This window comes from Ipomoea nil, unplaced genomic scaffold, assembly GCF_001879475.1.
Source record: "Ipomoea nil cultivar Tokyo-kokei standard unplaced genomic scaffold, Asagao_1.1 scaffold0684, whole genome shotgun sequence".
Taxonomy (NCBI): domain Eukaryota; kingdom Viridiplantae; phylum Streptophyta; class Magnoliopsida; order Solanales; family Convolvulaceae; genus Ipomoea; species Ipomoea nil.
The window spans coordinates 2,526,432-2,551,330 of record NW_017617112.1 but is presented as its reverse complement, the minus strand read 5'-3'; the positions used below and the strand labels follow the sequence as shown (position 1 = coordinate 2,551,330).

The 24,899-nt window shown below is 38.9% G+C and overlaps 1 protein-coding gene across 2 annotated transcripts in view; it reads left to right on the top strand.

The window, feature by feature from the left end:
- LOC109175190 (disease resistance protein RPP13-like) overlaps nucleotides 1–24,899 on the top strand; it is a 175,606-nt gene that overhangs the window by 7,646 nt on the left and 143,061 nt on the right. For both annotated transcript variants that reach the window (XR_002053260.1, XM_019324442.1), the window contains exon 2: nucleotides 7,943–7,954. Coding sequence is in view for 1 of the 2 variants with exons in the window: in XM_019324442.1 (XP_019179987.1) it covers nucleotides 7,943–7,954 (12 nt within the window). In the remaining variant the exon portion in view is untranslated. The remainder of the gene's footprint in view (nucleotides 1–7,942; nucleotides 7,955–24,899) is intronic.

Here is a 24,899-nt window from a genome sequence, read left to right as displayed (position 1 = left end):
CAGCAAATATTTTATACTTTTCATTGATGATTTCACTCGAATGTGTTGGGTATATTTTCTTAAACAAAAGAGTGAAGTTGCTGATGTTTTTTGGAAGTTTAAATCTTGGATTGAAAATCAAAGTGGTTGCAAAATTAAAGTAATTCGGTCTGATAATGGTACTGAATATACTGCTGACAGATTTACCAAGTTTTGTGAAGATGCAGGAATTGAACATCAATTCACGGTAATCTACACTCCTCAACAAAATGGAGTGAGTGAGAGAAAGAATAGAACTGTCATGGACATGGCTCGGTGTTTGCTCTTTGAGAAAGGAATACCAAAGAAGTTTTGGGCAGAGGCGGTTAATACAACTGTATTTTTGCTAAATAGGTTACCAACTAAAGTTTTAAAAGGAAAAACACCTTTTGAAGCATGGTATGGTTTTAAGCCTTTTGTTCTTAATTTTAAAATATTTGGTTGTCTATGTTTCACTCGTATTCCAGATGTAAAACGAGAGAAGCTAGATCCAAAGGCAGAATATGGAGTTTTTGTGGGTTATAGTAATGTCACAAAGGGTTATAGAATTTTTCAGCCTCTAACAGGTAAGTTGAAAGTATGCAGAGACGTGAAGTTTGATGAAAATGCTAGATGGAATTGGGATAAAAATGAACCTGAAAATATTAAAGAAGAATCAGAAAAGCTTCTTGAAGATGAAAGAATTGATGATATTCCTGTAAGAGGTACAAGGTCACTTGCTGAAATTTATGAAAGGTGCAATGTAGCAGTGCTTGAACCTGCAGGGTATGATGAAGCTGCTAAAGACCCAAAATGGATTGCTGCAATGGAGGAGGAGATGAGAATGATTGAGAAAAACAAAACCTGGCAACTTGTAGATCGGCCTGAACATAAGAGGACCATTGGTGTGAAGTGGGTTTACAGAACCAAACTCAATGCTGATGGTTCTGTTAACAAGCATAAGGCAAGGCTGGTTGTGAAGGGTTATGCTCAACTATATGGTGTTGACTATTCAGAAACGTTTGCACCTGTGGCAAGGTTAGATACTATACGGTTTCTCTTAGCATTTGTAGCACAAAAACAATGGCGGATTTATCAACTTGATGTAAAGTCAGCCTTCCTAAACGGCTATCTAGAGGAAGAAATTTTTGTTGAGCAACATGAAGGTTTTGCAACAGATTCAAGTAAGGTTTACTTGCTTAAGAAAGCCTTGTATGGCCTAAAACAGGCTCCAAGGGCCTGGTATAGCAGAATTGATGAAGAATTGCAGAACATGGGGTTCACCAAGAGCAAGAGTGAATCAACCTTGTATATTAAAGTTGTTGATGATGATCTGATTGTTATTTCACTATATGTTGATGACTTGTTTGTGACAGGAAACAATGTGAAGCTAATCAATGAATTTAAGGCTCAAATGATGCAAGCTTTTGAAATGACAGATCTAGGAGAAATGAATTTTTTCCTAGGCGTGGAGGTTCAACAAACTCAAAATGGAATTTATATTGGACAGCAAAAATATGCTAGGGAGGTGTTGAAGAAATTCCACATGGAAAGTTGCAAGTCAGTAAGTACTCCTCTTTCTCAAAATGAAAAATTTAGCAAAGATGATGGTGCTAAGAAAGTTGATGAAACCGCATATAGGAGTATTATTGGATGCCTTATGTTCTTGACAGCAACAAGGCCTGATATAATGTTTCCTGTAAGTTTATTATCAAGATTTATGCATTGTGCTAGTGAGTTGCATTATACAACAGCAAAGAGGATTCTTAGGTATATAAAGGGAACTCTAGATTATGGTTTGAAGTTTGAAAAAACAAAGAAGTTGTTTCTTCATGGTTATTCTGACAGTGATTGGGCAGGTTCATCAGACGATATGAGAAGTACATCCGGATATTTTTTCAGTTTTGGATCCGGTTGTTTTAGTTGGAGTTCAACAAAGCAAGACGTCGTGGCACAATCAACAGCTGAAGCTGAGTATATTGCAGCAGCTTTAGCTGTTAATCAATCTCTTTGGTTAAGGAAGTTAATGTCTGATCTAAAGATGACCCAAGAAGAAGCAACAACAATTTTTGTAGACAACCAGGCAGCCATAGCAATTTCAAGAAATCCAGTCTTTCATGGCAAGACTAAACACTTCAAAGTTAAGCTTTATTTTGTTAGAGAAGTTCAAAGAGCAAATGAAGTTAACTTGGTTCACTGCAGTACTGGTGTTCAACTAGCTGATATTCTGACAAAGGGATTGCCAAGATCAAGATTTGAAGTGTTGAGAGAGAAGATTGGAGTTTGCAGCAAAAATAGCAAGGAGGAGTGATAGAAAATGCTATATTTACTGCATATTAGTTTTATTTTGAATTAGTCTTTCATTATCTTGTTTTAATTCTAAGTTGTTGAGATATTTAAGAGTTGTTTGTTGAGTTATTTTCTCTGTTAATTGTGTATAAATTAGCAGAGATAGAATGGAATAAACATATTCATTTTCCCCAGAAAAACTTGAGCGTTTACCACTAAATATCCTACATAAACCCTGCAAGGATGGAGTTCTAGAGAGATGTTGGAGAACAAAGATGACAGGAAAGTTCTAGACAAAGAGGCAGAGCACCACTGTGGTCATCTAAAAGGATATTTGATATTCATGGTGAAATCTAAAGGAACTACAACAACATTAGGCAAGAGGAAGCATCACAGGGTTTGAATAAAGGATAATTGATATTCATGGTCAGCTCTCAAAAAGTAAGAAATGTATTAAATTTCCTTTGCATCACAGGGTTTGAATATTGTTTTTACACTTATAGGAAGCATTACAGGGGCATGAATGGAGTATTTAGTTTGAAAAAAGTAAGAGATGTATTAAATTTCCTGTGCATATTTCAAATGTATTATTTCTTATACTTTTTATCTAAAATTTTATTATGGGATAGGGAGGTTTATGAGTTAGTTGGAGTCCCAGCAAGCATTTTGTATAACAAATACAATAAGGTATCCTAATATTCTATACTTACTGATTTATCTATCTAAAAATCTACCTATGTTTTACTAATAACACTATTTTTTGGGGGCACTGTTTATATATTATATTCCCCCAAAACTGGAGAAAGTGATTCATGGCAATGATATTCAATATTGGATTTAAGAAAGACCAACAAAGGGGTCCTACCTCAGGTTTTACTGTGATGACACTTTTAAGAGATGAACTATTAGTGGATACCCATTGTTCTAAGCCCAAGGAACACCAAGAATACCTATTGTAACAAATACATTCTAATATGTATCTGCATACTTTCTAAATAGTAAAGTTTCAAATACATTCATATTTAGAGCCATCATTAGGAAAACACTTCATATTTTTAAAAAAGAAAACCTCATTTCACCAAAAATCCATGTTGATTAAATCATTGTTATAGGCAATGCCAACACTGCTGGGATGTCATACTTAAACAATTTGTTAAGGCAAAATATTGTAGTGAAATACACCCAGTTTCTAGAGGATGGCATTATAAGGGTTCACATATTTGGAGGGGAATGGTGGAAATAAGGGACAAAGTGGAACCTGTAATAGAGTGGGAGATTAAGGAAGGGAACTTAAATGTGTTGTGGGATATATAATTGGACATGAAAGGTAGCAATGGCAACACTGTTGAATCTGAGAGGAAAAAGGAAAGCCAAGGAGAAGTTGAAATATGGGATTGTACGTGATTGGAGTTTTTGATTTGAGAGGGGACAGACAGGCCTGTCTGGAAGGTTTCTAAATCTGATTTTACTTTCAAAATTGCAAAAAGGTTGATGAAACAACAAGGGCCTATCAACACTGGAGGATTATGGTGTAAGAAAATTTGGAACAAAGGGATTACATGGAAAATGTCATTCCTAGCTTGGGGGGTGTTCAAAAGGAAATTGCCTGTTGATGATGTACTAAGAAGAATGGGATACCAAACAGTCTCCAAGTGTCCATGTTGCATTAGGCCTGGCTGTGATACATTGCAGCCCATATTTGGAACTGGGAAACTGCTACTTTGCAACACATATTTGGAACTAGGGAAACTGCTACTTCAAAGAGTAGCTGAGGGGAGGTAAGTTGAGGTCGTAAGTCCAAGAGGGACTGTCTTATCCCAATGAAGGGTTACTGAGGGGATACAGATTAACCTTGGCCTTTAGAAAAGAAAGAGTGGTAGTTGTGAGGGTTATAAGGGAGGTGTAAGCTTGAGAAAGAATGCCTTTTTTTTAAGGCATCAGAATGATATTATGTTCATCATCTGGGTGCCATTGATTTTAAAAATCCAGCCACATATATGATGCAATCAGAAATTTGATTTCATCGAATCAATGCTTTTCAAATAAGTAATCTGCAAATGGCAAATTGAAAGTTCAATCTCTCTATTTGCTGAAATTTTGCACTTTAACGTACTGAAAAGAGGATATGAGGCAAATTTTTAAATACTATTAAAATTACTTGAATAAATAAACTATATTGCAAGCAATAAATAAGTGAAATCATCCACCGCAGATTAACTACCAAAAAGTATTTTAGATGACAATCATATTAGGATAAAAAAACGTTTTCCAAACCGTATAAAAAATTGTGTGTTTCATCTGTCTCTGAATTTTTAAAACAGAAACAACAAAATCTAACTTCATGTTTTAAAAAAACTATATGAGACTTTGAGGGCATAAGAATATATTTTTCATAATCTGGTCTGAATTGAAAATAAAGCCTTTTAAGTTATAAAAAAAGGTAATATACTTTAAGAAAATTCATAAAGTAATTAGGTTTTAACTTAAAAAATGTTGTAAACATTGTTCCATTAGAATTCCATAAATTCAATAAACTGCAGATTATTGAATATTTAAATTTGAATATACTTGATGTTGTCTTCTTCTATTAGTTCTTATATGCCTCTTGCAATGATAGCCTTTTTAATCTTCCTGCTCTGTAATGAAAAAATTGAATAAATAACTTCGAATAAACTATGTTTTGTCATTTGCATGTTCAAGTCAAAAATAATTTCTGAGCATATAAACTATCTGTGAGCATAATAAATAATTTCACCTCCAAAATCCTTCATAAATAGTGACGTAAATACAAACTAAACTTCATAGAAAGTTTAAAAAATTTTACTTTAAGTTTTAGTAAAACCCTAATTCAAATACAGAAATAAAACGATAATAATTTCTTAATCTAACAAACACAAAAAGATATAGACAAATCTATAATAAAATAAAGAGTAAACGGACTATAGCAAGTAAAGGTATAGGCTAACTTAGCTCAGTGAGGGTTTTCGACTGCTTCCTCAAACCGACGGTGCGATCATGGTTAAACTTCAATTTTATGAACTGAAGATGAAGATCACTAGGCCAAAATTCCAGAACTCATCTTTTAGATTACAAAAATTAGGAACAACAAACTACGTAACCTAGGGTTGATGTTCAGAGACCAAATCGGTAGCTAAGAAGCAAAACATAAACAATAACTGTAGAAATTAGGGTTGAAGGCAGATTTTCGGACAGAGGTAGAGAATCGGCAGTGAAGCGAGAGAATGCGAACCGTCGGCTGAGTATTAGATGTAGCTAATTTTTGTTTATATATTTCCTGTAGTGGGTCGAGTTATTGGGTTGTGATTGGGTATATATGTGTTTGGGCTTAAAGAAATTGGATTTGGGCCTAAAACTAGTTATAAAAATATTTTTAAGCTTGATTCTATAGGTTATTTATATTGTTATAGTTTGGTGTTTTATAATATTTAATATGCTTCTATAATACATTTATACATATCATATTATATATAAGCTCACAAAAATATTATTCAAATTTTACTAATAAAAAGTATTTAAGGTTTTATATTTCTTCATACTTTAATCTTTATTATACATCTATATGTTCATTATATATTTGTTATAAATGTTAAGATGGTGAAAATAGTATGTAATTTTATTTAGTCTAAGTTTTAGTACCATAATAAATAAAGATTGTGCAATAAATTCATTTCGTATATAATATTAATATTATATTATCAATCTTCTTTATTGTGAAATAAAAAGATCATTTGGTAGATTTATGATTGTAGAGAATGGAGACAATACATCATTAACAAATATTGCAAATGAACTCTCACAATATGGTAGTTCTAACATTTCTATAAGATACTCGGTTGGAGGATGTTCTACAGAAGCAATTTTCTTTGATGCTCTCTTATAGTAGGAAAATAAATAAAAGACAAGGGCAAACACTCTCAAAAGTGAGGTTGTTTTTTAAAATGCCTATTTTAACCATGGTCAATTGTACGTAGCAGTCTTTAGAGTTAGTAATCTTAGGGGTTTAAAATTTTGATTTGTGGCGCAAATGTATCATTTCTAATTACGACTAAAAATGTTGTGTACGAAGAAGTTTTCAATAACGTGTAATAAAATTGCAATATTTATTGTTTCAAAATGATTAAATTTTCATATATTATATTCTCTTCTTATTATATTATACTGTATATTTTATATACTATATATATGACCGTGCATCGCACAGGTACAAATACTAGTATATATAAGATTGAAGATACATGAATTGACATATATGAGAATGGAAAATTATTATTTTTAAAAGCAAAAAATGGTCTAGCAATGCAACCACACTTCTCATAGTTTCCACCCGATGTGGCTATCCCAGTAATTTATCAAGTAACCTTCTTCACAAGGTGTCCATGTTGGTTGAGTATGAATATTTAGTTTTATTTTCATATTCATACTTTTAATTTCAGATTATTATTATGCATATAATCAAATTAAGTGCATAATATTACGATTTTAAATTATGCAATTTGATTATGTGAGAATTTAATTTGCAAATGAAAATATATCTTGTGATTTTGATATTATTGGAGTTTGCATTATTAAGCTATTTCTCATAAAGTTGAGAATATGCATTGTACTATTGTAGCATTTTTGTATTGGGCTTGCATTTGAAACTTTTCAATATTTGGAGCTGATTGTATTCTATGCATAATTGTTTACTGGCATAACACTCTGGATGAGCTCACATAAGGTTTTTTCCTTCAAAGATAACATGGGTATATCATTATGTATTTATTTTATTATGGCAATTTGTTTAAGAAACTATGTAGCATTTGTTCAATTGTTGCTTAGGTTTAAAAAAAAGCATACTTGAACGATGACAATAATTTTTTTTTTTTTTTTTTTTTTATCATTTCACTCCATACAATTGAATGTTGAGTGCATTAATTGTTTCTCTAATTGTCATGACACAATTATTTACAATAGACATTTTATTAAAGAGCTTTGTTAAGCAATTATGGAGGAAATATATCTATTATGGGGACCTCCATAATTGAGAAACCACCATACTTATCCACTACATATCACAAACGCCTAATACGGGGTTCAACACCATGATGCATTTCTCTATCTGCGTTCAACCTTTAGTATGCAACCCTTCTACCTATATCCCATCATGAGAAATCAACAATGATGCTGGTTGCGTTATAAGATCTTTTCTTGGCATTAGGGGGAGATTTAAAGTTCCTAATTAGTTAAATGCCGAGAAAATTTCATGAGATAAAAATCTTCAAACCCATGTACTAGTCTTATAGAATCAGAAGTTCAGATACTGAACAAAAAATCTGCTAGAAATTGCAAGAAGTGGCTAAGTCCATAGAAAATATTTCATATATATTAAGAGTTGAAATCCTCAATTAGGACTAAATATCTCTACCGCTTTTCTTTATGCCGGAAGCATATGAAATTTATTGGTTTATGAATTTGCAAAAACTAGATCTAGTGTAGAAATTTCGTTACTCCTGAAATATAAAATTTTATCTTGAAGATATTCATCTGGAAGGCGAAAACCCTAGTAATATTATATTATAGGTGCACCAAATAACTAAAATACTGGGCAAGCGGAACAACCAAATCCAAATACTCTTGGGAATGTCATATGTATGGTTGGTACCAAAATTGCCATGCATATGACAGATATTTACAAAGCATTTACAGTTGTCGACAACATATTTGCCTCTATTGCTCATAAATACTTAAAATCTGGATCCAGAAATTAAAACAGTAGTATAACGTCCGAAGCGTGCTAACTGTTTTGATAGAAAAGAGCAATTAAGGCATACAAATCAAAACTTGCTAAAGAAATAGATACACCAAGAGGTGTCATGAAAATACAAGAAATGTAATAAAAGGCGAGTTGAGGGTTATCGTAGAGACCCAATATTGGTCATGGCATTATATTATGCTATTTGATAAAACTAGTAGTAAATAAATTAGATATGTAGCTAATAGACATAGGTATCACATATTTATATGGGTAACTGGTTATTTATATATTTAAAATCCCTGATGGATTTTCTCAAAATGTGATGAAAGAAAATCACAAAATAAGAAGTATAAAAGTTAGTAAGTTACTAACTATGATATTTCTTATAGTCAATAAATAGACTAAAGGTATTTTCTCCCCAAGAAGAAAGAAGTATGAAAGTATATTATCATAATTCATATTCATATTAGAAGTTATTTGCCTAGAAATGGTATATATGATTGGAAAACTCAAATATCGTTTCCTAGAAGGATATCTATAAGTCCTTCTTGAAAATATCCTAAATATATCCTTCAGTACCTACATTAATTGTCGTCCAAATATCTCGAAATAGATAAAAGGCTATCTAAATAATGAGGATATCTTGAGAGACTAGAAGTCCATTACTTCATCGCTAAATGGATATATTTGAAGGATAGTAGATAGTAGACGAGTTATATAAATATTCGACCCACGTACGTTCCAGAAGAGTCACGAAATTATTGTATAAAATGATAAATTCTAATGACAATCTTGAAAATTGTACCATATCCCTTCTCTACACATTTTGAAGCAATGACTTTATTTTTAGCAATGTAGAACTTGAAGATTGTTATCTTCAGGGGGCGACGGGAAGTACATTCACTTGAATCAATCCTGTAGATTGAGTCTTAAAATACTAACCATTGTACTCAATCAATCCTGTAGATTGAGTCTTCACATATACATACCATGTACTCTTTTCCTCACTAGGTTTTTCCCATTGAGTTTTTCTAGTGTGGTTTTTAACGAGGCATGAGTATGATATAGAAATGTCAATGGGAGAAAGTTGCAAGTAAATACTTAAATAGACAAACCCCAAAATCTTGAAGATTATGCCTTGAAGGCTTATGGTTGTACTCTTTTTTCTTTAACTAAGTTTTTTCCCACAGGGTTTTCTTAAGTTAAGGTTTTTAATGAGGCACCCAATACAATATATGATTTTTAGTTTTTCACAAATATCATGTACTATTTTCTTCAACTAGGTTTTTCCCACGTGGTTTTTCCTAGTGAAGTTTTTAACAAGGCATGAATATATGTAAATAGTACTCTTTTTGTCTAGGTTTTTCCCATAGGGTTTTTGTAGCAAGTTTTTTGAGGCAAGATCGTGTCCGAATAATGTCCAAGGGGGAGTGTTATAAATAATATATTTAATGTGGCCATTATTAGTATTGATTATGTAACAGTTAGGAGATTTATGATTAAATTATGTCTTCTGTTACATTTGTATATTATATATGTTGTAGTTGTATGTAATATTGATGATATAGATGAATAACAAGATACTCTTGCCTTGTCTATTACTTCCTTTTCTTCAACTTCTTCAATTCTTTTGATCAATGTTTGAGCTAATGGGTTACAACAATTGACAATATATTTGTCAAGTTTATTCTAAGTTTATTTTAGTTTTTATTGGTCTTCATTAAGAGTCTGTTTGGAAACCTATAAAATGACTTCTAAAAAATGTTTTCCGAGTTTACTATGTTTGGATGCAATAGGAAAATCCAGTCAATGGAAAACATTTTCCGTTGACAGGAGAAAATGTAAGCATTTTGGCGAAAAATGACTTCTGCCAAAATTTACCAGAAGACATTTTCCGCTAAATTGCCAAAATTTGGAGTGGGTAACAAGGATGAATGAAATGCCAAAATTTGGCGGAACTCTCTGATTTTCACAGCGGGAAACCGGTTTGGTTTCCGGTACGAAAACTCTGATTTCCAGCTGCTGAAACTAGAGAGTTCCTCTGAATTTTATTTTATATTTTTTAAATATAAAAAAATGCATGTTTTTTATTTTTATATAAAAAAAAACAGTGTGTTTTATATATTTTTAAATTTTATTTGTTTTTATAGATCGATAGAGAAAAAATGATTTATTTTTTTGGTATATAACACTTAAAATAAAATGTTGAAGTGTATGATTCTACTCTTTTTGAGTAGAATGAGCAAATACACTGATGGTTTTATTGGGACCGGGTCCACCATAAACTGGATACAGAAATATAGGCAAAGAATAACTTTATTACCCGGGGCGCTAAAATGACGGCCCAAGTACAAAGAACAGGGCCCAGAGGGTGGGCTATTGCTAATTATGCTACTACGAGGAATCAAACCCAAGTATGAAGATTGAGAGTATGAGATCAAGACCACTGAACTGTAGTACTTGTCATGTCTGTCTCGCCCCCTGCCAAGAATCCAGGGCCCCTATTTATAGCCTACCCCCTTCCCTCTCCTGACACCCACGTTTCCCACATACTCAAACGCCACTCCCCCATTTTTCGCACGCCAGTTCGCACGTTCACCACACCTCTGACACCCCCACAACTTCTCCCGCGCACCCCACGCACCCCGGACGGACCGCCCCCCGGCGCCGGTGATCGCACGCCGTCGCGCCCCACACGATGAGGGCGCTAGGCCCGCGCCCATCCGCGGCTGGGGCCGGCGACCTCCTCCGGCCAGTCGTCGCTCCCGTGGCCTTGCACGGGGGCGCTACTCCGCACCCAGGTGCGCTTGGCGCGCCATTGCCGACTGGGGCCAGCGCCCCAACCAGTGATCCCTTTTGACCACCAGCGCCGGCCATCCCTCAGTTCCCTCGCCGCCGTGCCCCCGACCATACCCCCTGGATCCGTCCGGCCCAACAACGTCAGCCCAATAAGTCCTCAGCTCATACCCAATATCCCCATCATATACAAAGACAGTTTTCTGTTGTACATCCAAACACGAGAAAGGAAAATATTTTCTGGAAAATGAGTCATTTTCCAGAAGTCATTTTACGTGTTTCTAAACGGACCCTAATAGATATAATTAATTATGCATGAGGTCTCAGATTAATTATGTCTGAAGATTAAAGAAGTGGCTGATATTTATTCAAGCAATATTATTGGTTTGTGATTATATTTTTTAGGCTAATATTTGATTATTTGATTTAAGGAGATAACTCTGCAACAATATTTCAAAAGTTTCAGAACTATGCTGCAAGTATAAATAGGTGGTGAGTCTACAAAGAAGTTGAAGCTGAAATATATAGAAAATGAAAACTGCAATTAACACTATCTTCCCTTCAGTTTTAATATGCAAAGTCCGTAAATTTAAGTTTAAGTAATTAGACTTATTTTATTGTAGATAGATGGCTATCTAGACTAGAAGTTTGATATAATATGATGTTCTTCCAAAATTGGAAGTCTTGTTCATTGGTCCAGGAAATGTGAAGAAGTTGGGGAACATTGACTCCTACATTACTGCAAACTGAAGAGATGATGATGATTAGTTGGTGTTGAAGATTAGGCTATAGCTGTTGTATGAAAATCTATTGAACCATGTATCATCTAGTGGAGTTGGGTTTCACCTTTGTGTGACCTCGCAGACGTAGGAGAAATTCTCCAACTGCGTAAACATATTCTGGTTCATTTACTTTTCCTACATTGTTTTTATAGTCTATTTTGTTTCTGAGACACAACTAAATACAGACAATGTTGGTGATAATGAACCAAAATCGATTTAATATCCCAAAATAATATTTATATATACACACATGAAAGTATATAAAATATTATTGGATATATATATCCGAAATATATATATATATATATATATATATATATATATATATATATATATATATATATATATATATATATATATATATATATATATATATATATAATTCGGACCCAAAGGTTATATATAAATATATATCTACGAAAAAGATATACCAATATATATATATATATATATCAACCAAAAAATGGAACTTATAATCCTCTTGATTATAATTCCAAACCAACGAATATATCAAAAGAGGGAGGATTTTGCTTAGAAGCGTAATCCAAAACCGAAAGAAGGAAAAGATGGCTCGTATATGGGTATAGGGTTTTTAGCGTGAGTCAAGAGACCACTCTTTCCTTAAAACCTTATTTGCCACCTCCCAAAAGTGTTAGGAGCGTCGTGGCCTAGGTTTCCCAGGATAAAACGCGCTACGATTCGACGTTTGAGAACCCAAACGAGCGAACCCGGCGAACTAAAGCAAAGCCTTGAACACAGTTTAGGCAAATAAAGGAATAAAAGCAGAGTTTTGAGGAGAAAAACACTTCTTATGTTGTGTGTTCTTGTCACTTTTTGCTTAGAAAATCTACTGCCCTCTACCCCTTCTTATATAGGGATGATAGAATTGATTGCATTCAATTTGGCATTACCTCCACGATGTGTAACATCTGAAACAACAACACCCATTACTAGAGAGTTAAATTCAAATTTAAAATTGGAATTAATTAACAATTAATTCCGTAACGGATGAATTTAATCTCACAGTAATCTGTTGGCCTACAGCCTAGTTTCGGCCTCAATGCCGAAACATATCTTGTTTGTGTTCAGTTCGGCCTTGGCTAAGGCCGAGAGCAGAACTCTCGTACAGCTCTCTCTCGGCCAAGGCCGAAACCGAGAGTAAACTCTCGTGTTGCTTGACAGGGAGAGCAACTCTCGTCCAAGGCCAGGCCTGGCCGAGACCTGCTGTAACACCCCGTGTTACGATCCCTAAAATCAATTAAATCATTTAATCAATTACCCAAAAGAAAGAATTAAAACACAGGAATTAATTAGGAAAGGCCCACCATAGTCCACGGGCCCTTATCCCTAAACCCAATCCTTAGTTCCAAAAGAAATAGAATTAGCAAGCCTATAATATTAGTTCCTAACCAGGACTCCTAAATATATAAATAGGGGACTTAAGAGGTACCTAGAAACCCCCACCACAATAAACGTTCCACCACCCCAAAGAGCTCCAAGAATCCCCTTAGAAGAAATCAAGAAAGCAAGAAAGCTTAAAGAAAGATCCTTCATAGCCAAGGAATTAATTAAGGCTAAGAGGTAACCCATGTCTCAACAAAACCTATTTTCATAGCTATGATTCCCCTCTTAGGATTTCCCCATATTATTGTGTGTTGATGATTTGTAATATTATTATTGATGATTGATGGGATGATTCCATGGGTGATCTTGATGATGAAAGGTTCTTGATAATTATGGTGTTCTTGATGATTATATGATGTTCTTGATGATTGTAGGATGTTCTTAATGTTTATGTGATATTCTTACCGAATCTTGATATCAGAAGATGAATTGTGTCCTTGTTGATTTAAAAATGATTAGAACCCTAGGTTGTATCGTATGGAATTATTCGTGGTATATTGGGTGGGAATTCGCATGATTGGGTGTTTATTATGTTTAGAAAAGCATGATAGGTTATATGCCGTTGGTTTCTTGATTTGGATCCGTTAATTGTCTACGTGTGTCATCAATTGCGTTTGAAAGTGTCTAAGCATGGTTTCGGGTTCCACAAAGGTTCCCGGGGCGTTTTTGAGGATAAAGAGTCAGTGGGGGGTAGGGGACCCGCCACCTACCCGCAGCCTTCTTGGGCAACGCCGGCAGCGGGCGGGTAGCTGCCCGCCGGGCACCCGCTGCCCGGAATAGCTGCCGCCGGCAGGCAGCCGGCGGGCGAACCATCACCAACCGGCTACCCGCTGGTTTGCACCCCAATTGGGGGTTTTGGCTTCCCCGTTTGATGTTCCCCCGACCCCCGTGGTGTCCCAACGGACTCCGTCTATCGTGCCTATGTCTAGTTGATTTTCGGGTACCGTTCGTAGGTCGTATGAGTCTTATATATTGCATGCTAGTTGAATTGGTATCCCGTTGACCTAGGTGAAAGAAGTATGAACCCCTTAGGACTATTCTTAGTATGTGAAGGATCACGCATAGGTTTTGTTATACGTTTTCTCCCCCTTCCCAATGTGTTAATGTGGGTTGCATGTGCTTGCTATATGTTATGTGTGCATGTTACCCCGACTTGGTTGAGATCAATCGGGCTATACGGGCAGTCGGGTGGGCTGAGAACCATATCGGCTGTTAACCAGGCTGGTAGAGACCGGTCAAGTATATAAATATTATATAGGACTAAGATCCACTATACGGGCAGTTGAATGGGTTGAGAACCATCCCAACTGTTAACCAGGCTGGTAGAGACCGGTCAGGTATATAAATATTATATAGGACAAAGCTCCACTATACGGGCAGTTGAATGGGTTGAGAACCATCCCAACTGTTAACCAGGCTGGTAAAGACCGGTCAGGTATATAAATATTATATAGAGCTGCGGCTCATCGGTCGGTTGCGATCGACCCCTCCGTGCTGTGCGACGGGGCAGGGTGTTGCGGGGCCGTGTCAGAGCTATATGCGCTGACCCTCATGTATGGGCATGCGATTGGTCCTGTGGCGCCAACAAAGTGTGCTATGTGATGAAGTATGGATGAGTTGTTGTTATGAGTATCTTGGGGATGAGACTATGGGATTCGTACCGGGGATCGTATATGTTGGGTTATGATTATTAATTTGCTCATCTTATCTATCTTGCCCGTTGTAAACTGTATATGCTTGGTATAACTGCTATCTGTGCTTAGCCCTATCTGTTGAGTCTATCCCTGTTTCAAAAGCTAGAAGCTTGGGCGTAGCTTAGATAGTTTTTCCCTTTCGGCCTGCGTGCCGTGATTTAGTATTGATACTGATTGAGGATATTAGTTAGTTAGCCTGTGCACCTGAGTTCTCTAGCTCAGGTGTGGCATAGCACCCCGTACTCTGGTATTATGTTTTGGGATTTAATGATATTTCCACTTTATTTTACAAGTTTTAAATATCTTGAAAATCTGGGGTGTTACAGTTGGTATCAGAGCCTAAGTTGACCCTAGGACAAGATCCTTAAGACCGGACTTTAGGACAATAGGCTCGAACTCTAAGTATTTAGGAACATAGGATTCAGGAACCTTAGGACACACGGTGAGATTGTGAAACCTACACGTAATCTCCCTTACCTGGAGAAAAACTTTCCCCCGTTATCACAAAAAGGGACATCAAGCCCCAATTTAACGTTCTTATGAACATTGACCCAGGAAGACGATAACATGGCACCCAACAGAAGACAATCAAGGACTCCAGAACCCGCCACGCACGACCCCCTAACCCAAACGCTACAGCAACTAACACAAGTCACCCAAGCACTAAGCGACGTGGCTCTCCGCAACGACAGGCCCCCACCACCTCCGTCAAACGCAAACGCAGACTTCGCCCAACAGATCTCTAACCATCGACCACCTATGTTCTCAGGAGAAGATGATCCCGTAATCCTGGAGGAATGGATCCGAACCCTTGACAAAATTCTCGGGTTAGTGGAATGCCCAGAAGAACGCCGCGTGGAGATAGCCTCGTTCTACTTCGGACACGAGACCGATCTCTGGTGGATCCACGAGGGTCCCACTTACCAACAAGAACCAGGGTTCAATTGGGAACAACTCAAAACGCGACTACGAGAGCGATTCTATCCAACGCACGTGAGAGCATCCATGTACGAGGAGTTTCTCCATCTGAAACAAGGGGCAACTACCGTTATGGAATACCACAAACGATTCCTTGAACTAGCACGCTTCGCACCAGAACTAGTCCCCACCGAGGTGATCAAAATAGAAAGATTCGTATCGGGCTTCAACTTTGAAGCCCGAAAGGCACTAGTGGTAAGCAGACCTCGGACTCTCAACGAGGCTTACTCCAGTGCCGCTAATCTCTATCGAATCCAACTACTCCAACGCGGGGTCCAAGAGCAAATACGAAAGAGGAACCCCAGAGGAGGGGCACCACCAGTAAAGAGAGCAAGAAACGACACCAATACAAGACCGAGTAACCTGATCAACCAAAGGCCACCCCTGGAGAACAACGACGCTAACACCAGGAGCTTTCCTTGTCCAAAATGCAACAAGAACCATAGAGGCAAAGATTGCATGGGCAATCCCTTGCGATGCTTCAACTGCGGAGAAGAAGGACACAAGGTCTTCCATTGCGCCCAACCCCAGAAACCACGCGCTACCACCATGGGACAACATGGGGGCACCACTCATCAAGGAAACTACGGCGCTCCTGGAAAAATATTCGTCATGAACCGCACTCAAGCCGACCTCGGGAACGAGAGCAACCTCGAGGAGGGGAACCTAACCCCAGAAGACGAGGACCACGCAAACCCCGTAGGAGAAAATCAAGAAGACGAATTCTGTCAAGGATAAACCGGCAATTCCTTGTAATCACCTTCGTAGTAAACTACTTATTTAACGATTACTTCGGAATTTTATAAATACAAGATTCAATTAAAATTCAATCCTGCTTATAAGGACGAAACCACAAACTATATAACAAGCCAAGCCTCCCATCACTAAAAGAGGGAAAAAGACAGGGACCACACCATCAAGAAAAACCTAGTGATGCCAATAAAAATTGAACCCTTAACCCCTCATATACAAGACCAAGGTCTTGACCACTAGGCTAGGAGTGTTTCTTGAAACTATAAGGGAACACTTTCTTCTTAAAACCCTACAAGTCCCTAAACCCACAAAAATCCCCAAATCAAAAAACCCTTCTTCTTCTTCTTCCACACCCTCTCTCTCTCCCTCTTCTCTTCCTTTCTCTCCCTCTCGTCCGACCGCCCCCACGACCGGAACCCACGAATCACCACCGCCAACCACCAGACCACGCGCAGCCGAACGCCGCCACCGGCCGAACACCATCCGTCCGCCCACGCCACCGCGCCGCCGCCTAAGCCGACCGCCCCACCATCACCCACGCTACTCCCAGCTGCAACCCGCTGCCACCACTGCCCAACCCGTCGCCACCCAGCCATCGCTCCCTCGTCACACCTACGCCGAAACCCGCCTAGCCGCCGTCTCCCTCGCAAACACCGCGCCACCGGGAACCTCGCCGGAAAAAGTGCCGGGACTTCGCCGCCGACTCACCGGAAAACCACCGGAAAGTTCGCCGGATAATTTTCCACCAAGAGAAGCTCCACAATGCCGAAAAAGCCCCTCGGAACCCGCACCCCGGAGTGGAGCAACGCCGATTACACCGTGATCGGAGGTAAAGCCCTTGAACCCGACCAATTTTCTCCGAAATTGGTTGATATGCTTAGACACCAAGGGCTTTTAGATACATATCTCACCATCAAGGGGGATACGTACCCCGAATTGGTGAAAGAATTCTATCAACATCTTGTAGCCACCAAACGGGGCGATAAGCTAGAAATCACCACCAAGGTCCGCAGCAAGGAAATTATACTCTCCGAAGGCCGTTTGGCCAAGCTTTTGAAATTGACCACCACGGGTGTGTCAAGCTATGACCGAAAGGGGTGGATCGATACCCAAAACAAGGGATACAAAGACTACCTCGGGTACCTCCTCGGGAAAGAGGAAGGATTCACCTCGGCCACATGACCGAATAGAAAGTGGCTATCGGCGGAACAAAAGATATTGGTTATGATTGTAACCGATAGCCTCTTGCCCACGAACAATAAAAGCAAGGACGTGGGGAGTTTAGAGTGCACCTTTGCCTACTTCTTGAAACACAAAATCAAGTTCAACCTGCCGGCCCTCATGCTAAAACACATGGAGTTTTGCAAATCAAGCAACCGACTTAGCCTACCCTACGGGATGATCCTAAGTTGGATCATGGAGAAAAAGGGGGTGGACCTAAGCCACACCGAGGTCAAGACCGCAAATGGCATGGTCTTTAATGCCCAGAACCTACGCCGCAATGATATTTACTACACCGAGGGAGGACATTACCTCACCCTCGAAGAAATTTGCCAAAAACACGAGGAGGAACGAAGAGAATTGGTCGACCAATTAGACATCTCCAACAAGAAGCTCAAACGGGCAATGCAAGATTGTGGAATTCTGGAGGGAAGTGAGGACCAGGAGGAGGATGACGAACCCCACCTGTCAGTGCAACCTCGATCGGGAGGGAACCCAAGGGAGCAAAACGAGGGCTCAGTCAATGAACGCATACTCGCACAGCTCAACCGGCAAAACCAAATCATGGAGGAAGGATTCTCATCCTTGATCCGTACGACACGCGCGCTAGACCAGAGGGTGGCAGCAATCGAGGCCACTTTGGGCACTCGCGGGGCGTCCAGCTCAGGAGCAGTAAACCAAGGTAGACCTAAAACCCTTCTATCACAACGCCACCAGAAATCCAGTCTACCCCAGCTAAGGCAAAACGTGGGGGCCACATTCCTAACCGGGAGGCCAAGATACGGGATGCCTAGGGGTGAAAGAATGGATTAACACACCGGGCTTCGGGGACGAAGCCCCTCGTAAGGGGGGGAGAGTGTAACACGGGATCCCTAAAATCAATTAAATCATTTAATCAATTACCCAAAAGAAAGAATTAAAACACAGGAATTAATTAAGAAAGGCCCATCATAGTCCACGGGCCCTTATCCCTAAACCCAATCCTTAGTTCCAAAAGAAATAGAATTAGCAAGCCTATAATATTAGTTCCTAACCAGGACTCCTAAATATATAAATAGGGGACTTAAGAGGCACCTAGAAACACCCACCACAATAAACGTTCCACCACCCCAAAGAGCTCCAAGAATCCCCTTAGAAGAAATCAAGAAAGCAAGAAAGCTTAAAGAAAGACCCTTCATAGCCAAGGAATTAATTAAGGCTAAGAGGTAACCCATGTCTTAACAAAACCTATTTTCATAGCTATGATTCCCCTCTTAGGATTTCCCCATATTATTGTGTGTTAATGATTTGTGATATTATTATTGATGATTGATGGGATGATTCCATGGGTGATCTTGATGATGAAAGGTTCTTGATAATTATGGTGTTCTTGATGATTATATGATGTTCTTGATGATTGTAGGATGTTCTTGATGTTTATGTGATATTCTTACCGAATCTTGATATTAGAAGATGAATTGTGTCCTTGTTGATTTTAAAATGATTAGAACCCTAGGTTGTATCTTATTGAATTATTCGTGGTATATTGGGTGGGAATTCGCATGATTGGGTGTTTATTATGTTTAGAAAAGCATGATAGGTTATATGCCGTTGGTTTCTTGATTTGGATCCGTTAATTGTCTACGTGTGTCATCAATTGCGTTTGAAAGTGTCTAAGCACGGTTTCGGGTTCCACAAAGGTTCCCGGAGCGTTTTTGAGGATAAAGAGTCAGTGGGGGGTAGGGGACCCGCCACCTACCCGCGGCCTTCTTGGGCAACGCCGGCAGCGGGCAGCTGCCCGCCGGGCACCCGCTGCCGCCGGCGGGTGAACCATCACCCACCGGCTACCCGCTGGTTTGCATCCCAATTGGGGGTTTTGGCTTCCCCGTTTGATGTTCCCCCGACCCCCGTGGTGTCCCAACGGACTCCGTCTATCGTGCCTATGTCTAGTTGATTTTCGGGTACCGTTCGTAGGTCGTATGAGTCTTATATATTGCATGCTAGTTGAATTGGTATCCCGTTGACCTATGTGAAATAAGTATGAACCTCTTAGGACTATTCTTAGTATGTGAAGGATCACACATAGGTTTTGTTATACGTTTTCTCCCCCTTCCCAATGTGTTAATGTGGGTTGCATATGCTTGCTATATGTTATGTGTGCATGTTACCCCGACTTGGTTGAGATCAATCAGGCTATACGGGCAGTCGGGTGGGCTGAGAACCTTACCGGCTGTTAACCAGGCTGGTAGAGACCGGTCAGGTATATAAATATTATATAGGACTAAGATCCACTATACGGGCAGTTGAATGGGTTGAGAACCATCCCAACTGTTAACCAGGCTGGTAGAGACCAGTCAGGTATATAAATATTATATAGGACAAAGGTCCACTATACGGGCAGTTGAATGGGTTGAGAACCATCCCAACTATTAACCAGGCTGGTAAAGACCGGTCAGGTATATAAATATTATATAGAGCTGCGGCTCATCGGTCGGTTGCGATCGACCCCTCCGTGCTGTGCGACGGGGCAGGGTGCTGCGGGGCCATGTCAGAGCTATATGCGCTGACCCTCATGTATGGGCATGCGATTGGTCCTGTGGCACCAACAAAGTGTGCTATGTGATGAAGTATGGATGAGTTGTTGTTATGAGTATCTTGGGGATGAGACTATGGGATTTGTACCGGGGATCGTATATGTTGGGTTATGATTATTAATTGTGTGCTCATCTTATCTATCTTGCCCGTTGTAAACTGTATATGCTTGGTATAACTGCTATCTGTGCTTAGCTCTATATGTTGAGTCTATCCCTGTTTCAAAAGCTAGAGTTCGTAGGAGATACCTTCATGTTCAAAATGACTTTTCTTATATCTATATATATATATATATATATATATATATATATATATATATATATATATCTATATGTATTGTATTTCAACGCGTTGGAGTGGGTTACTAGCATCTCTCGCTGAACAGATATATTTGGCTTTCAGGCACAGACGAGTAGATCACTGGAGCGCGCTAGAAGCTTGGGCGTAGCTTAGATAGTTTTTCCCTTTCGGCCTGCGTGCCGTGATTTAGTATTGATACTGATTGAGAATATTAGTTAGTTAGCCTGTGCACCTGAGTTCTCTAGCTCAGGTGTGGCATAGCACCCCGTACTCTGGTATTATGTTTTGGGATTTAATGAGATTTCCCCTTTATTTTACAAGTTTTAAATATCTTGAAAATCTGGGGTGTTACACCTGCTCAGTGGCTTAGCAGTTGGAAAAATTGATACCGAAAGTTGGCATAACTTAGTCAGACAGAGTAAACTCTCGTGTTGCTTGACAGCGAAAGCAACTCTCGTCCAAGGCCAGGCCTGGCCGAGACTTGCTCAGTGGCTTAGCAGTTGGAAAAATTGATACCGAAAGTTGGCATAACTTAGTCAGACAGAGTAAACTCTCGTGTTGCTTGACAGCGAGAGCAACTCTCGTCCAAGGCTAGGCCTGGCCGAGACCTGCTCAGTGGCTTAGCAGTTGGAAAAATTGATACCGAAAGTTGGCATAACTTAGTCAGACGACATTCATGCCTGCAGGTTTCTGATCTCGTTTCTAGTTGGAATTTAATTTGCATCCCCCCCCCCCCCCTCGCGCTAAAGAGCCTCTATGCTATACAATTCTACAAACTCCAAAAGAGCTCTTCTATAAAAGAGGGGTCAAATCCTCTTTCCAAACCAATGTGGGACAAATCTCACTTTTCCCTTCATTTTTCCAACTCAATGGGTCTACTTTGAGAATCAATATCTCATTCACCCATTATCCGTTTTGAGCATACAATATATCAATCTCTTCGTCTCACTACGAAGAACCCGAATACACTTTGACCCGACCCAAATTGGAAGTGGGCCCCACTAATAATTGTACCACAAAATAGCCACTTAAAATGTCATTTTAATGCTATTTTTTCCAACAATCCCCCACATGAATGAAAAATTGATTTTCAGGGTATTTTGAAATCGGAAACAACTGTGTTCAAACGGTCGATCCCTGCATAGTATAGGTAGGAAGTCACTATACCTTTTGAACCTTCCCTTGTGAAAATATGTTTACTCTACTGGTTGTACGGTAGAATGCGATGTATTTGAACCGACTGCCGTTTGTGTAGACGATGACATATCTCACATAGGAACCTCCCAACCATGCTTTGTTCTCATGAGTGTGCCCATTTTGGTCGTGGGTCACCGTTCCTGGTTCTGCGAGAGTTTCTAAAGAATTGTGCCTAACAATTCTCCTTTGAAGTGACCCTCACTTCTCTCTTACATAGGTGATTCTTTCTCGAGTATCCCGCATACTCACATATGTCAACCGACATTCGAATCATTAAAGCATCAACGTGCTAGCCTCGTGCGGGAGCCACTGTTTCTAACGAGGAGTGGTAGGGAGTCCGAGACCCCCATAGTGACACGCTCCGTTCCATAATTTAGTTATCCCATTGAACCTAGGTGCCAGCTAGGTTGGGTATCCTGTATCCACTATAGAACTTTTAGTCCAAGGGCTTTAGAACCATTCCTCGTTCCAACTTCTCAACAACCATTTGCTTACCCTCGGGTTAGCGAGTTAGCGGCCGCTACGTTATCTTTTGACATCACGTAGTCAATAGAGATGACCCTCGTTGTGAGAAATTGTTTAATGGTATTATGTCTATGACTTATAAGTCTAGACTTACCATTCCACATCTAACTCTGTACTTAACCAATTTTGGCTTGACTATCGCAACGCACACAAATTGGAGGTACGAGTTTTCCACTAGGAACATTCTCGAAATAATGGCATAGCCATTTGGCCTACTCGCTTGCGACACGAGTGTAAGGCTCTCAGCTTTGATCCCGTCATGGATCTTAGCTATCACAAATCGTTTTGAGAATTCCCATACAACCAACTGCACTGGCCTACTTAAAGACGTAGCCTTTAATGGACTTAGCGTCCTTTGATATCCGTGCTATACTTTCCAAGTGCAGCTAGATATCCCACGTAGTGCAGTCCAAAATCACGAGCATACCTTAAGTATCTCATAACTTTCACTATTGCCTTCTAGTGCATAACACTAGGGTTACTCGTATGTCTACCGAGTTCATTAACCGCAAAGGCAATATCCGGCTCAGTACATCCATTTGATACAATTAAACTACCGATAATCTGAATGTATTCTCCGTGAGAAAAACAATCTCCGTGATTATCGGCCAGTTATACGTTAGTATCTAACGGTGTCCAAGCCACTTGATTATCATCCTTTACAAGGATTCAATCAACACAATGAGATTGGCTTAACACGAGACCATACGGTCTTCTCACGACTTTAATCCCGAAGATTAAACTTGCCAATACTCACACCTTTCATGTCAAATCTCAAATTTAACATGATCATGGTAGAATTGATCATTTGATCGTTACTACCCACGTTGAGTTTATCGTGTATAAACAAATAGTGATATCACCGTCTATCGTACGCAATACGTAGACACACTTTCACTTTCGTTTATACCAAACTCATTGGTCATCACTGCATGATCAAAACCTCACATGCCAAATACTAAGGCAATTGTTTCGAACAATAAAATGATCTACACCAATTACACACTTTCTTTCCATAGCGCGGAACCACAAAACCCTCAGATTCCATGTCTATTAAGAAAGCGATACATCCATTTCGATGAACTTACAAGTCTCGCTAAATAGCTCTTGGCAAGTATCATTATAATGGATTTCATTCTCATCACAAGAGAATATATATCGAAGTAATCATGGCACTTGCATTGCATGTAATCTACAATTACAAGCCCGACCATTTTACTTCAGTATAACCAACCGGTTTTGTCTTCCGACTAGTGATCCGTTAGGATCCAAAGGTTTTACAACCCAAAAGAAGATCAACCAGTTCAAAGTATGATTCTCTAAGATAGAATCTACTTCACTCTCGGTAGCCTCTCTCGTGTTGGCCCATCTGTAGAAGTCACCACTTCTACATATGTTCGAGGCTCGTTTTCTAACAACCATGTCAGGAAATCCAAATTATTTTCTAGTAAACAAGTTAGAATATGCGCATCACATTCTAACATGTAGATCAGAAAATATAGACCAAAGGATTTTTCAATCCTAGCTCTCTTGCTACGTCTAGCTTTGAGCTCGGGTTATCTTTCATACCCTTCAACCATAGCTACGTTGAAAGTTCATTTCAACGTGTTAGGTCCTTTTTATTGAACCTTCTCATAAATGCATCTTCTACAGAGCGATGAATTTCTTGATTCAATTTACCGTGTTCTTATGTACATCCAAACTATAGGACTTGTGTACTAAGAACTCAATATGTGCCTTTGGCAAGACACCCCCACATTTCAGGCATTCGTAGGAAAGCTTCCTACGTACCCACAATTCGTAAGAATTTCATGCGGGTAACCTTATTTAAAAGGTACTTACTTGTCCAAAGTATTGTCTCACCCCACATACTTTGAGGTAGACCCGAACATATCAACTTCTTGATATTTATGTTCGGCAACAACGTTCGATTTGAGGTAAATACCGTGTCGTACGCTCGAGTACGATACCAATGCTTTCACAGAAATCACCAATAGGTGTTTCTTGTTCACCACTTCGATTGTTCATAACCGAATTAATCCACGATTAATTTGGTTTTTTTCTCTTTTATTCTTATAAAGAATAAGCATGTGTTACACATTAACACATTTTGTAGAAGCTAACAGATTAGCCTTTACAAATTCATTCGGTTTTTGACCGATAGGCCACAAACCCGAATCAGTGCTTCCGAAATTGAAGCACGAATCAATGCTTAGTAATGAGGCACGAATCATGCTATACCAAGCACGAATCATTGCTTCCAAACTAACGCACCGATTCCGAAGCAACCTCTATTGCTTTAATTATAAACTCACAACAACCGTACATTGCTTGATTTATAATTCCAGTGCTACTTAGCACTAGGATTATTAGTTAATTACACAATTAACCAAACCTCCTTTCGTGCTAATCACATAGCACTTTTTACAATGCTAAGTTTAATTAGCCTTTTACATAGTGCTAAACATCCAGTGCTGTTAAGCACTCCAATTAGCACTTCAACAATGCTAAATTTAATTAGCATTTTTCATTAAGCTCAAGCTTAAGTTTATCGTCCCAACAATTTGTATCAAATCACATTTCATACTAGTATAATTTGGAATTTTGATCAAGTTAATTATAACACAATTAACAAGA